Source organism: Vanessa cardui, chromosome 25 (assembly GCF_905220365.1).
Source record: "Vanessa cardui chromosome 25, ilVanCard2.1, whole genome shotgun sequence".
Taxonomy (NCBI): domain Eukaryota; kingdom Metazoa; phylum Arthropoda; class Insecta; order Lepidoptera; family Nymphalidae; genus Vanessa; species Vanessa cardui.
Window position 1 is genome coordinate 1,134,333 of NC_061147.1, and position 16,014 is coordinate 1,150,346.

A 16,014-nucleotide genomic window follows, 5' to 3' on the forward strand; every position below is an offset into this window, starting at 1 on the left:
ATTCATCTCGTGCTCAGCGGTGAAGGAAAACATCGTGAGGAAACCTGCATGTGACATAGAAATTCTGCCACATGTGTATTCCACCAACCCGCATTGGAACAGCGTGGTGGAATATGTTCCAAACCTTCTCCTCAAAGGGAGAGGAGGCCCTTAGCCCAGCAGTGGGAATTTACAGGCTGTTGTTGTTGTTGTTGTTGTTATGATTTATTATTGTACATTGTAAATTGACATTATAAAAAAAGAAAAAAAAAATAGATACCGCTGAGTTTCTGTCGCCGGTTCTTCTCAGGTCTGAGGTACTTTATTCCGAACCGGTGGTAGATTTTCCACAATCAATAAGAAAGTGTAAACACATCCATTTTGAATAAAGGTTTTTGACCATGACTTTACTTTGATTGAGGTATTTGTAACTTTCAACCTCTTAAGTACCTCTAGAAAAACTTTAAATGGCTACATGGTATAAAACAAAGTTGCTTATCGCTGTCTGTCCTTATTTTTGCTTAAATCTTTAAAATTACGCAAAGGATTTCATGTGGGTTTTTTTTTAATAGAGTGTTTTTTTTATTGTGTACGATGGTGGACGAGCGTAAGGGCCACCTGATGGTAAGTGATCACCATTACCCATAGATGATGAAGCTGTAAAAAATATTAACTATTCCTCACATCGTCAATGCGCCGTCAACCTTGGGAACAAAGATATTATGTCTTGTGCCTGTAGTTAAACTGGCTCACCCTTCAAACCGGAACACAACAATACTGAGTACTGTTATTTGGCGGTAGAATAACTGATGAGTGGGTTGTACCTACCCAGACGGGCTTGCACAAAGCCCTACCACCAAGGAGTGATTGAAGAAGAAAGATTCATGAGGAAGGTGTTTGTACATTATATATGAGAAATATAGTAAAGAAACACTGATAATTTTAGAAGTTTCTAATGTGATGTCGTAAATAAACAAATTCTGTAATATATTTGGTATCAGCATTGAACAGCCGAGGCGGGTCGCTATAATTATCTGTCAATTAAATTTTGGTAATTGTTATACTGGTCGCTCTCGGGAAGGCTTTCAAATATTCAGGAGCTTCCGTAGTCGTTCTTTTTGCATTCGTCTACCACCGGCTTAGAGCTGTATTCAACTATATATTCCATATATTGAAAATTTGCCTCTGTGATCGATTTTGTTAATACGTGATTAAATTATATTTCATTACTTTCAAAGCAGATTTATTTTTAGAAGAAATAAGTTATGTAAAGTAACAGCCTGTAAATTTCATATTGCTGGGATAAGGCATCCTCTTCCATTAAGGAGAGGGTTTGGAACATATTCCACCACGCTGTTAAAATGCGGGTTGGTGAAATGCACATGTAGCAGAATTTGGATGAAATTAGTCACATACAGGAGATGATTTATATTCACATATTAAGCACGTATATGTAGTGGTGCTTGCCTGGGTTTGAACCCGCAATCATCGGTTAAGATGCACGCGTTCTAACAACTGGGCCACCTCAGCTCCATAAGTTACGTAGTGTTGACGTTTACGTACGATCGTTCGTTCGTACGTAAACTTACTACTAAGAAATGGTAGTCTTGTTGCTTGAATGCTTTATTTTACTTCTAACTTTTGCAGAGATTTTTGATTTTATAGAATGATTCTCCCAAGTTCAAATAACGTTAGAATCCTTGCAAGAAAAGCATCCTTTGCCATACCCAACAACTGTGCTCCCGCCTTCACAGAACAATTTTTTACAGGTTAAGGATGAAAATACCTATGCCGCCATTATGTCATTTTCTAGCGGGTCTGCTAGTGGCATTGATGGTATCACTCCACAACATCTTAAAGATCGGCCGGTGACGCTGGCAGGGCCCTATTAAGTGACATAACTAATCTTTGCAATTTTATGCTATCTGGTAAGGTGATTTCATCCTTTTTACCACATATTTATGGTGCAAGACTTTGTGCCTTTAATAAAAAAGACGGAAGTATCCGTCCAATAGCAATCGGGACCACTTTTCGCCGTTTGGCATCTAAATTAGCATGTAGGCACATAGTCTCCACCCTAAAAACCAAATTTCAACCAATTCAACTCGGTTTTGGAAGCAGAGGTGGTTGTGAAGCAGCAGTACACTCTACTCGTACCTTTCTAAAAGGAAACGAGGCCGAGGTACTTCTGAAAGTTGATGTAAAGAATGCTTTTAACTCCTTAGATAGAGGAACCTTGCTTAACGAAGTCTTCTCTAATCTGCCTGAAATTTACCCATACGTTTGGCAATGTTATAGTTCACCTTCCAAATTATTTTTTGGTGAAGATACAATTCATTCTAATGTAGGCGTTCAGCAAGGAGATCCATTGGGTCCTGCTCTTTTTAGCTTAGGTATTCATAGCTGCATTTCGAATTTAAAATCTAAATTAAACGTTTGGTACCTAGATGATGGAACTATAGGAGGTAAAGTAGATGACGTTATTGAAGATTTAATTAAAATTAAAGAACAATTTGATAAAATTGGTCTTAAATTGAATTTTTCAAAATGTGAATTTTTTTTTACGGACAATTTAACTCACAAAAATATTAGTTTGGCAATAGATAAATTTAATAAAATTGCACCTAACATAAAAATTCTTCATAAAGATACATTTTGCCTCCTTGGTGCACCACTATTTGATGAGGGCATAGAGACTTCTCTTAACAAAAAAATTAAAATATTTTCGGACAATTTTGACAGACTGGGCATTTTAAATTCTCATATAGCTTATACAATCCTTAAACATTGCCTTTTCGTTCCAAAATTAATGTACATTCTACGTGCGAGCCCAATCTGGAAATATCCAAGTCTTACCAATCAAATCGATGCCACCCTTAAAAAAGCTTTAGAAAAAATTCTAAATTTATCTCTTGATGAATATTCTTGGACTCAAGCTACACTTCCCATTCCTTTTGGTGGCATCGGCGTGAGAAAAATATCAAGTGTTGCCCTCCCGGCCTTTCTCTCTTCTGTACATAGCATTTCAGACCTTTGTTCAGAAATTTTAAAATCAAAATCTGTAAAAATCATGAATGTTACTGAGGCGATAGAGACCTGGAAGGTAAAGTGCCCTAATGATGATATCCCTAAGGAAGTTACAAAACAAAAACTGTGGGATTCTTCATTGGTTCACGCTACACTACACAGTTTGACACAAAATTTAACAAGTGCTCAAGACCGTGCCAGGCTTCTAGCGTTATCATATAAAGAGTCTAGTCACTGGTTGAATTCATTACCCTCTAAAAATCTTGGGACACTTTTAGATAATGAATGTTTTCGCATATCGATTGGTCTCCGACTGGGAACACCTCTGTGTTCTGAACACAGATGCCCGTGTGGAAAGAAGGTAGACTCTTTCGGTTTACATGGTCTCTCTTGCCCAAGGAGTTCAGGTAGGCTTTTCCGCCACGGTTCTCTTAATGACATAATAAAAAGGGCTCTTGCCACCATCGACGTTCCTGCTCTTACTGAGCCTCGTGGAATTAGTCGTGATGATGGTAAGAGACCTGATGGATTAACATTGGTTCCCTGGGAACGAGGTCGGGCCCTTGTGTGGGACGCTACATGTGTTGACACGTTGGCCCCATCTCATATCCGAGAAACAATGTTAAGAGCCGGTGCCGCTGCGGAAAAAGCTGAAGCCAAAAAAATAACTAAATATTCGTGTATTATGTCTAATCACTTTTTTGTTCCATTTGCTGTCGAAACGCTTGTCCCTTGGAGTAGTGGTGCAAAAAGCTTCATCAAAAGTATAACACCTCGCCTCATTGCCTCCACTGGTGACTGGAGGGCTGGTTCGTTTTTTGCCCAGAGGATCGGAATTGCGATTCAACGTGGAAATGCTGCTAGCATTCTTGCCACCATTCCACGCGGTCAAGATTTATACAGTAACTAGTTTTAGTTCATATTTGTATATATATATTTAAGCATTTAATGTTGTTAATTCTTATGTTAATAAAATTTATTAGTTCAAATCATTCAGCATGACTTAAACCCTCCAGAAGTGTTTTTTTTTTTATATCATATTGAAATGGATTGAAAGTATAACGCTGTATTAACTAAAATATAAGTAAATTACAGGGCCATACTGATCTGTATTATATACAATTTGCATTTAAGGTACTTAATATAATAATAATAATGCTATTTGCTTAGGCCATAATTTGCATAAGTAAAGTTGTTAAATATTTCTTGCTTATAGAGTGTATTATTTTTAGTTTTGTACTTACTGTCTATTTATTTTTCGTTTACTTAATAGATTTTATTTATTATTTCAGTAAAAATCAGTGTAGTTGATTTAAATGCCGCCTCTCGACGCTGTACAAAAGTTTGTATATTTATAGGTGATAGGAAAAGCATTCCGAAACGATGTATTTTGAGGATGATGTATTTTTTTAATAATTATTTTACCGCCTCTGAAAAATTGCCGACCCATAATTTATCCATTCATTTAGTTAACACTTGTGGGTTTTCAGAAATAAAACACTTAACACATTCTCAATTTTTTTTACTCGTGCAGCGTAACGTTATACAGGTATATTTTGAAAAAACAAAATGGCGTCCCTTTTGGCGCGTCCTATCTCATCTAATAAAATAGTCGGAAGTCAGTTGACGAACTAGTGAGGTTAAATTACTGTTAATTTAATAAACATGACGAATAACGTAATTATAAATAATAAATTATAATAATAATAAAGTATAGGTATATAAATCAGGATATAATATATTATTGAGAGTTGTTATTATATGCCTCCTCAGCTGGGTGCCTATGTGCCACTTGTTAACAGTATGCTTAGTTCTTTAAAATTACGCAAAGGATTTGATGTGGGTTTTTTTTTAATAGAGTGTTTTTTTTTTATTGTGTACGATGGTGGACGAGCATAAGGGCCACCTGATGGTAAGTGATCACCATTACCCATAGACAATGAAGCTGTAAGAAATATTAACTATTCCTTACATCGTCAACGCGCCATCAACCTTGGGAACTAAGATGTTACGTCCCTTGTGCCTGCAGTTACACTAGCTCACTCACCCTTCAAACCGAAACACAACAATACTGAGTACTATTGTTTGGCGGTCGAATAACTGATGAGTGGGTGGTATCTACCCAGACGGGCTTGCACAAAGCCCTACCACTAAGAAGTGATTGGTGAAGAGTGATTCATGAGGTAGGTGTTTGTACATGGGAAATATAGTAAAGAAAAGTTGATCATTTTAGAAGTTTCTAATGTGATATCGTAAATAAACAAATTCTGTAATATATTTAGTATCAGCATAGGACAGCCGAGGCGGGTCGCTATAATTATCTGTAAATTGAATTGTGCTAATTGTTATACTGGTCGCTCTCGGGAAGGCTTTCAATTATTCAGGAGCTTTCATAGTCGTTCTTTTTGCATTTGTCTACCAGCGGCTTATAGCTGTATTCAACTATATATTCGATATATTAAAGATTTGCCTCTGTGATCGATTTTGTTAATACGTGATTAAATTATATTTCGTTACTTTCAAAGCAGATATATTTTTAGAAGCAATAAGTTATTTAAGTAACAGCCTGTAAATTTTCACTGCTGGGATAAGGCCTCCTCTTCCATCAAGGAGAGGGTTTGGAACATATTCCAGTCCAATGCGGGTATGTGGAATGCACAGGTAGCAGAATTTCGATAAAATTAGTCACATACAGATTTCCTTACGATGTTTTCCTTCAACGCTGAGCTCGAGATGAATTATAAAGACAAATTAAGCACATATATGTAGTGGTGCTTGCCTGGATTTGAACCCGCAATCATCGGTTAAGATGCACGCGTTCTAACCACTGGGATCAGCTCCATAAGTTATGTAGTGTTGACGTTTACGTACGATCGTTCGTTCGTACGTAAACTTACCAATAAGAAATGGTAGGTCCATGTCTTGTTGCTTGGATGCTATTTTGCTTCTATCTTTGCCAGACATTTTTGATTTTATGGAATAATTCTCCCAAGTTCAAATAATTCAGCAGTATTTAAAACCCCCAGAAGTGTTATAGTAGTAAGTGTTATGTAGTTTTTATATCATATTGAAATGGATTGAAAGCATAACGCATGGATTGAATGTATTAACTAAAATATAAGTAAAGTAAAGGGCCATACTGATCTGTATTATTTTATTTTTTTTATTTTTATTTGATTTTATTTTATTTTATTTTATTTTATTTTATTAAGGACCATCAGCAGTCACAACACTTACACATGTAATCATAAAAACACATTGAAACTTATATAAAATGTGCGACTCTTTAAGACGGCCACAACATGCATTCTTAGGTACAATATATTTTTTTTGTTTTACTTAAGATTTAATTATATACAATTTGTATTTAAGGTACTTAATATAATAATAATTAATGCTATTTGCTTAGTCCATAATTTGCATAAGGAACGTTATTTAATATTTCTTGCTTATGAAGTGTGTTATTTTTAGTTTTATACTTACTGTCTATTTATTTATCATTATATTTTTCATTCACTAAATATATTTTATTTATTATATCACTAAAAAGCAGTGTAGTCGATATAAATGCCGCCTCTCAACGCTGTACCTACAAAAGTCGCATAGGTGATAGGAAAAGCATTCCAGCACAATGTATTTTGATAATGATGTCTTTTTTTAAATAATTATTTTACCGCCTCTGAAAAATTGCCGACTGATCATTTGTCCATTTATTTAGCCGTCATCTTAAATAATTATGTAGAATTTGGTACTTTACCAGATCTATTGAAATTAAATAAATTAATTCTATTATTTAAGACCTTTGATAAAAATATATAAAAATATTCCATAAAAGTTGATACTATGTGTATTGATTTAAGAAACTTGTAACCCCGGTTGGCATACGCTACAGTGAATGTTTTTGAGTACTTGTTAACTCATAATATATGAGATATCAGAAAATAAAATCAGTTTTTTTTAATTTTATAGCTAATTAATATCATCAATAGATCTAATTATTCACTAAGAAAATATATCACAGGACTAATCGCACAGTAATTGTAAATACATACTAACATCATTTGAATTCTGATTAAAAGAGCAACAATACGAGTTTCTCGGCTGTTTCTTTAATATTTTAATTAATAATGACTGTCTATAAAATCGCAAATAGAACAGTATTTTTGTCTCAAACATGCTTTTAAGCGGTGCGGTGTGGTGCGGTGCGGCGGTTAACAAACATACAGACAGACAAAAAAAATTTAAAAAATTCAGTTTTCGTATATGTGCCGTGTATACAAAATAAAAATTATGCGTATACCATATTTTATTCAATCAGTAACAGATTACTTAGCTTTTATTTTTAGCAGCTTTTTTTACTAAACTTAAAATTGATACCTGAAATGATATATTAATACGCCTGTGAGATTAAATAATTAATTGAAATAAAATAAAAGGTGAAATCCAAGTCATTCCAACTCAATATAGGATTGCGAACGAGTGTTAAGAAACTTAGGCGAACAAAATACTGAGGAAGAGCCGCCGATACGTAGATTTTTCTTGTATGTACTTACACAGGCGTATTGTCTTTGATTATGTATTGTAGCTGAGACAATGTGCACTCTGAGCAAATCCTTTTTTGTACTCATTTGATAAGTACCTTTATTTTTCTTAAACGGATACCTATACATTGAACCTTGAATTACCTATTATATTTATTACGGACTAGCTGTGCCGTTGTACGCGTTCAATATAACAAAAAAATATTATTGTAGCCTAAGTTACTCCCTATTATATAAGTTATCTGCCAGTGAAAGTCCTGTCAAAATCGGCCCAGCCGTTCCAGATATTAGCCGGAACAAATAGACAGACCGTCAAAAATGGTAAATAAATGCTATTTTTGTACATGTATCATGTATAAATACATAGGCATTGAGTAAAAAAGACCTATTTTAATATTACAAACAGACTCCAATTTTATTGTGTGTATAGATTTGCATAAAAAATAGCGTTTTGAACGTCGACGAAGCCAGTATCGAAACTTAGGAACTAAAATAAGAGTAGATAGAAACAGATAATGGGAATGGTGTTTTAAACAAAGATATTTTAATCAAGAGGTTTGTTTATAAAACAAATCAAATCAAAATAAACTTTATTCAAGTAGGCTTTTACAAGCAAAACTCAGTAGTTACTCTTTTTCAACATTTAAAAAAATACAGTCATGTTAGTTAATTTTTAAGTTAATACAGTTATTAAATTAATATATCCTGCCTGGAAGTCAAGAGGTATTAATTCCACGCTTTTTTATCATCTACAAAATCTTGTATCGAATAATACGCCTTTTTCACCAATGTATTTTTTATAAACGATTTGAATTTACGAGACGGCAAAGTTAAAAATGTCTGTGGAATTTTATTATAGAAATGGATACCTCGCCCCAAGAAAGATTTATTGACTTTGCGGAGTCGGAAACTTGGCGTTATAAGCTTATCCTTACTTCTAGTGCATATACAATGATTATCACTGATTTTATCAAAGTTATCAATGTTACTGTGAATATACATGATATTGTTGTAAATATATTGCGACGCAACAGTGAGTATTCCTACTCTGTTAAAAACATCCCGAAGAGAGTCTCTAGCTCCAAGATTATAAATAAACCGAATTGCTCTTTTTTGTAAAATAAAGACAGATTCAATGTCTGCAGCGTTACCCCAAAGTAATATGCCATATGACATAATACTGTGAAAATAACCAAAATAAACTAAACGAGCGGTATCAATATCAGTTAGTTGTCTAACTTTTCTAACCGCGTATGCTGCGGAGCTGAGTCTCCCTGTTAGGGACGACAAATGGGGACTCCACTGAAGTCTGGAATCCAATTCTATTCCCAAGAACACGGTAGTATCGGCTACATCAAGCGGGCCACCGCTTAAAGATATATTATAATTTTGCTTCCTAACATTGGGTAGGGTAAAAACTACACATTTTGTTTTTTGAGTATTCAAAACCAAATTATTTACATTAAACTAATCTTGTATCTGTGATAAGGCACCGTTCACATCGTCATAGTCAGTTTTTTTCCTGTCAACCTTAAAAATCAGTGAAGTATCGTCAGCAAAAAACAATACTATATCACAAATACCTTTAACAAAGAAAGGAAGGTCATTTATATATACTAGGAATAGAAAGGGACCCAAAATTGAACCTTGTGAAACACCCATTTTTAGCGTAGATCCAGTAGACTTTATTCCATTAATGAAAACTTGCTGGATTCTTTGACTTAAGTATGAAGCAATGAGATCAAGAGCCCTACCTTTAACGCCGTAATATTTGAGCTTATAAAGAAGCGTCTCGTGTTCTACACAATCAAATGCTTTAGATAAATCACACCAATAGCATTCTGTGATTTCTCCCAAGCATCGTAAATATGTTTAAGAAGCGCAATTCCCGCATCAGTTGTTGATCGACCTCTTGTAAAACCAAATTGCTCACTATGAAAAATTTTATTTGTACCAAAATGGATAAGAAGTTGATTTAAAATATTTTTTTCGAAAATTTTACTTTAAGATGGGAGTATTGAAATAGGCCTGTAATTACTGGGATCGCTCCTATTTCCATTCTTAAAAAGTGGTAAGACTTTACTACATTTTAACAAGTCAGGAAATGAACCCGTGTCCAAACTCTTGTTAAAAATTACTGCTATATACGGAGCAATATCGTGTATGATGTTATTTATGAATTTTACCGAAATGCCCCATACGTCGTTAGTTTTTTTAATATTGAGTGTTTTAAATACTTTTATAACATCTATTGCAGAAACTGTTTCAAAAGAAAAATCAATAACGTATTTAGAAACATGTTTATTTAATAATCTAGCTGCATCTAATGTAGATGATTTTAAATGAGATTTTAAATTTTTATTAGGTATGTTATATGTTATCAAAAAATATTTCAAATAAATTTGCAACTTCCAAATCAGAATTTGTGTATTTACTGCCTGTGTTTAATTTGATAGGTATACTTTCCTTTTTAGGTTTTCCACTAACACTTCCAATAATGTCCCAAGTGGCCTTTATTCTATTATCGGAAGTCAAAATTTTGTTCTTTATGTATAAATACTTAGCATAAATACATACTGTTTTAAATATTTTGGAATATTTATTGACATATCCTAGAAAGGCTTCGTTTTGATTCCACTGCTTCATACCATATAGGTCGTATAATTTATTTCTACTTTTTTATATACCAATAACAGCCCAGTCACTAAACTTCAATTTTGTATTATTATAAAATGATTTCATTTTAAATATTTTATTAAATTCTATTAATATTAATTCAAAAAATGAATTATAAAGTTCATTTGGATCTTGTGTCGTTAGATCTAAATAAGCTAATTTACACGCCACAATATCTTTAAAACAGTTTACTTTATGAGCCGTTATTGGCCTGTACATTATTTTTTTTTTTGAATGAATAATTTCTTTGTGTTCTAAAGAAAACTTCTGACCACAGTGATCAGAAGTTAAATTATTTATAATTGAAAATTCATATATTTCACAGTCACAAAACACATTGTCAATACACGTAGACGTATCGTTGGTTATTCGTGTTGGTTCATTAACTCGGTGCGTTAAATTAAATGACCTAAACAATGTGACTAATCGAACACTCAGCGAAGTAGCTTTTAATAAGTCTACGTTAAAGTCGCCACATACAATCATATATTTATTACTTTCGCTTATCTTTTTAAGAACATCCTCCATAGTGGTCTCAACAACAACAACAACAACAACAACAGCCTGTAAATTCCCACTGCTGGGCTAAAGGCCTCCTCTCCCTTTGAGGAGAAGGTTTGGAACATATTCCATATAACATATTGGTCTCAAATAAGCAAAAATCTCCCGATGGGGGCCGGTACACGTATACTATAATGTACTGCGGAAATTCCACGCAAGATAATTCGATAGTACGTTCGACAGAGAGAGCCACAATATCTTTTCGAGATTTACAAAAAATACAGACGAATTGATAACCTCCTCCTTTTGGAAGTCGGTTGATGATATCATTCCGTACTAATATTAATGAGCCACCGCGAATAGCATTCCCTCTTACGAATGTACTTGACAATTTAAAGTTTGGGATATTAAATATGTCAAAACTTTTAATCCTCTGTGAAACAAAATACATGAGTTTTGTAATTTTCTGAAAATAATTCTATTCATTCTAATCCTTGGTAACATTACACATAAATTAATTATTAATATTGTAAGCAATTAGGTTACCAAGTTGTCTTCTGGATTTAATTGGTAGATACATAGTACCATCTGTCAACTTAAACCTATAAATGAATTTATTAATATCAAATAACATGACATCATTACTACAATGTCGAGTCACATTGTATAAACATACATTTAAATCATAAATATGTAAGTTCTGTGCATCTGTCAAGGTGTGCGAATATGGAAATGTACTAATTATACATTTACATTTCTTTTGATTTTGAATTTCAAGTAATAATTGTGTATCCTTAATTAAATTCTTTTTATTCAGAGACAAGCTGTCACCATGCATTAAAACAACTATATTAGTGGAATCCAGATGCATAGAACTTATCTTATTTATTTGGTACTGATAGCTTGCCCCGGGTGTACATGTATTGAATACATTTTCTACCTCACTTTTTAGTATTGAGCAGTGGCGTAGCTAGGGGGGCAAGGGCCCTGGTGCATAATGAGAGAAAAGGGCCCTCCTCCCCTCTTTCCGCGTAGTTTGAACTTATTGATATGAAAATGATTGATCGGGAATAAGAATAGGAAACAGTGGGTTGAATCATCCCTAGTAGGCTAAATCCATACGTCGTCTCTATCAAAATCTTCATGTGTTCAATGGAAGAAAAAGGGAGTAAATAAACAACGACGCACATAACAATATAGAATATTTATTAATTAAAAGAAAAAACGATTTTTAAGAGAATTCCCCGCCCGATTTACAATCTCTTGCGCGCTTTAATGTTTGCGAATTCGTCTATAATTTCACTCAATTCCAAGTTTGATGCCGCCTCATTTTCTATTGCAATCAACGATAAATGTCGGAGGCGATCTTGGCCAATGCTGTTTCTTAAATAATTTTTTATAATCTTCAGTTTACTGAAAGATCTTTCTGCTGCCGCGGAAGTAACAGGAATTGTGTGAAACAGTAGCATCGCTGTATACACTTCCGTAAGGTCACATTCGAGCACGCCAAATTTCGTTATAATTTCTTTGCAAAGCTGGCGAATAGACCACGTCTCCATCAATTGAGGGAGGATCAGATGATATACATTAAGAAATTGGAGCGAAAAAGTGGGTCCAATTATATCGCAATATTTCTTCTGAAACTGATCACATTTTTTGAGTAAAATCGTTTCATTCCAGCTGAGCAGATTTTTTGGAATCAGGAAGTCGAACGATTTACAAATTGCACTCATACCAACAAAACGCGCATCTAACTGATTGATTATTATGTCGAGTACACTGTTGAAAATAGTTACTCTAAAGACTTCTTCCTGGTTTTCGAATCGGTGATCAGAAGCCAATTCATCGAAATGCTTTTTAGTTTTTCTTCGTCGCTTTTCTGGGAAGGTAGGATCGATGTCGTATTTTCTCGCGGTTTCGGTGGCCTTGGACTTGAAGGACTCGAAGTCATTTCTGTACTTTTTCAATTTATCCGTTGTTTCGTCCAAAGCGTTACTCGCTTCGTCCAAAACGATATCACGTTTTTGCAAAACTTTGGAAACATAATTGATATTGTTCAATACGCTGTGCATGAATTCACAAAGAAATACAAACTCAAAATTCAGCATTTTTGATTTTATAATCTCTGCTTCACTGCGTTCGTCTTTACTGAAACTCTTCAGCGTTATTTCGGACAATGCTTTGATGATATCGAAAAAACGAAGTTTGACTGCAGTTATTGAATTAACCCTGCTGGACCATCTTGTTGGATTCAATTTTTTCAAAGTTATTTCTGATTCACCGGTGAATTTCGATAAAAGGTCCCAGCGCTTAATGCTGTTTCCAAAGAAGTTAAATAAGTCTTGAATTGTTGCAAAAAACTTCTGAATTTCGACGGAACCTCGAACGGCATCATTTACGACCAAATTCAAATTATGACTGGCGCAATGTACGTACTCTGCGTTTGGCTGAATATCTTTAACTTGTTTTTGCACACCATTATACGCACCACTCATTACACTGGCCCCATCGTAACCTTGCCCAACACACTTTTTAAAATCAAGACCCTTTTCGGAGAACAACGTAGTAACTTGATTTACCAAATCCGCGGCGCTGTGTTTAGTGACTGCGTGGAAACCTAGAAATACCTCTCTTACTTCAATGTCGATTGGTTGTCCATTTTCCGATCTTGATATCACTGCATATCTTACGACAATGCTCAGTTGATCCACTTTTGATATGTCCTGCGTGGTATCCATGATGATGGCAAAAAACGGTGACGCCCTAATTCGATCCAACAAATGATTCTCGAGTTTGGTGCCCAAACACTCGATCATTTCATTTTGAATCGTTGCACTCAGGTATCTTGTTGATCCTAAAAACATGGGGATATTAGAAAACATCAGATTATGAGAACATAAATTATAGACACAGTAAACGAGATAATTTCTTACCTTTGGGCATATCCAAAACTTGACGCAAGATGTGGTCGTATCTAGCGACGAGTTGGACAATTGTGAGAAAATTTCCGTGATTTCCTCCCTCACTCAGATCCTCTCGATGTCCTCTCAAAGCCGAAGAACTCTTCGCAAGAGTGATTATAATATCAAATAATCTGCGAAGAACTTGTCTCCAAAATGATGCTTCTTTGCGAATTTCATCTACAAGTTCTCTGTCAATGGTGGAACTTTTTTGCCACACTTCATATACAGCGCACGCCTCCGTGTGTGCTTTCGAGGAACCATGTTGCTTGATTCTGTCTGATAAATGCCTCCAGTCCCGAAATCCAGTGCACCATGCATTTATTTGCGAAGCGAACAACCAACACGGTTGGCAGTAGGCAGCATCCAGCATTTTGGAGTAACATATCCAAAAACGATCAACTGGACCGTATTGTGACGTAGAAACGTAATACGTTTCTGAAAAGCTCCTATTGTCTTGGTGGGGGTCCTTCGGAAAAGGTCCCGGAGGTTTCAAAGGTCCCTTGTCAAGAATCAGACGTTTTTCGGTATCACTCAGTTTCTTGTTGATGTAATTTCCCAAGTCATTTGAAATTTCGAGAACTTTTGAAGATGTAGAAATTGATGATTCCTCTACTGTAGGTTGCACGGAAGCGTCGAGGTAGTCATTTTCAGCAGGGGCATTGATGGTAGTATTTTGAACGATGACTTCGGCACTTTTGAACGATGTTTCGGCTGTTGAAGGAACTGTAGCAGAAAGCGGTTTCGTAAAAAAGCTATCTAGCTTGGGCAATTTTTTTTTACTTTCTTCTCTTTCTTGTCGTTGTTTCCGCTTTGCGGCACCGCTACGTTCCTTTTTTCGTTCCATAATTTTTAATTGGTAACTATCGAAATTTTAGAAATCCGGAGTACTCACTGAGATTTTCCTATATTGCTTGTTAATGTTTAGTATAGATTACGAGCAAGCTCAACAGAAAAGAACCATAAAACAGCTGGTTTGGTAATAATGTGGTAAAATCAATATTAATTCATAAGAAGATATTATCGTTTCTATAGCAGCTCGTTTGTCAATTTGGACTTGAGTTTAGGAAAACGTTGGTTGTTTTTTATTGCCGATCAGGTTGAGACCTATCATACATTATACGGTTAGCGTTGTGCTGCAACCTGTATCGTGTCAATTGTCATCGGAAATTTTTTTTGCAAAAATGAGTTTTACCAGAATTTGGTGCCGGATGGATGGATCATTTTTACCACTTCAGTTTGAACGCAGTAAGTAGGTACCTGAATCCTCATTGCAGTGAATATGCTCAAAATAATATTTAAAAATATATTTTATAAAATAAATACAATAATAGTAATAAATACAATAGTAGTAATAATTTAATAAATACAATTTATCATTTATTGGATTATTACTTATTGTTAAAGTGCCATTGGTGTGGTTTAATGACATAAAATGAAAACAAAGGCAGCTAAAACCTTTAGAGCTTAATTTTATTTTTGTAGGAAGTATCTTAAGACAAATGAGCCACCTTATGATTAGGAGTCACCATTGTCTATATACTGTATTATTATCGCCATTAAGCTCATAAATCTTGCTTCACTATTATTTACTATAAGTTAATATTATAACCTACTATATAATGCCTACTACTACTACAACTAACAGACTAAAACAATGAGATTTAGGCATATATACATTATATACAATTTTATTACTTTTAATCATTTTAGATACTCTCAAGTCTTGACGCTAAAGTAACAAATAATAATCGTAGGTATCTAACATCGCAAGTGCGGCGCTGACCTTGGAGGCGAATATGTGTTTTTCATACTTAAGTCCCGCGCCAATTTTGCAAAAATATTCTTCAATTAACAGAATATTATGACGACTTGCGTACAATGGCGTGGATTATTGATATTTTATCCAATCCCCTAGAAAAGTTTATTATGAATTAAAGATTTTTTGTTATTTTTATTTTTTGCATTATATTTAATTAGTTTTGTTGTATGTAGGTATATATTTTTGGGTAAGTTTCTACTCAAATACTGACTTACAAAAAAACATTCAAAAACTATTGAGTACAATGCTATTACAAAATATTTTTATCAAGCATCTATAACTGAAATAACGATAACAAACAAACAGCACATGCTTATAGAGGACGCTTGGCGCATGTGTTGAAAATGTTAAACAAGGAGTTTAATCATTGGTGGTGTTGATTTAAATTGAAAAAAAAATAAAAAATTGAAATTGAAAAAAAAAAATTCTTGTGAGCAGGCTCGAGACTCGAGGCTCTTTTTTTTAAATTTTTTGAATTTTTAAATTTTTTTTTTTTTCATTTTTTTCA

At 34.3% G+C, this 16,014-nt stretch overlaps 1 protein-coding gene across 1 annotated transcript; it reads right to left on the minus strand.

Moving 5' to 3' along the window:
• Positions 1 to 11,977: 11,977 nt before the first annotated feature.
• Positions 11,978 to 13,462, minus strand: LOC124540371 (zinc finger MYM-type protein 1-like). Its single transcript, XM_047117872.1, has one exon. It carries the CDS (start codon positions 13,460 to 13,462, stop codon positions 11,978 to 11,980), a length of 1,485 nt encoding a protein of 494 aa, XP_046973828.1.
• Positions 13,463 to 16,014: the final 2,552 nt, after the last annotated feature.

Coding starts and splice junctions, on each gene's coding strand:
- LOC124540371 (XM_047117872.1), bottom strand. CDS start 13,462: ATGGATACCACGCAGGACATATCAAAAGTGGATCAACTGAGCATTGTC.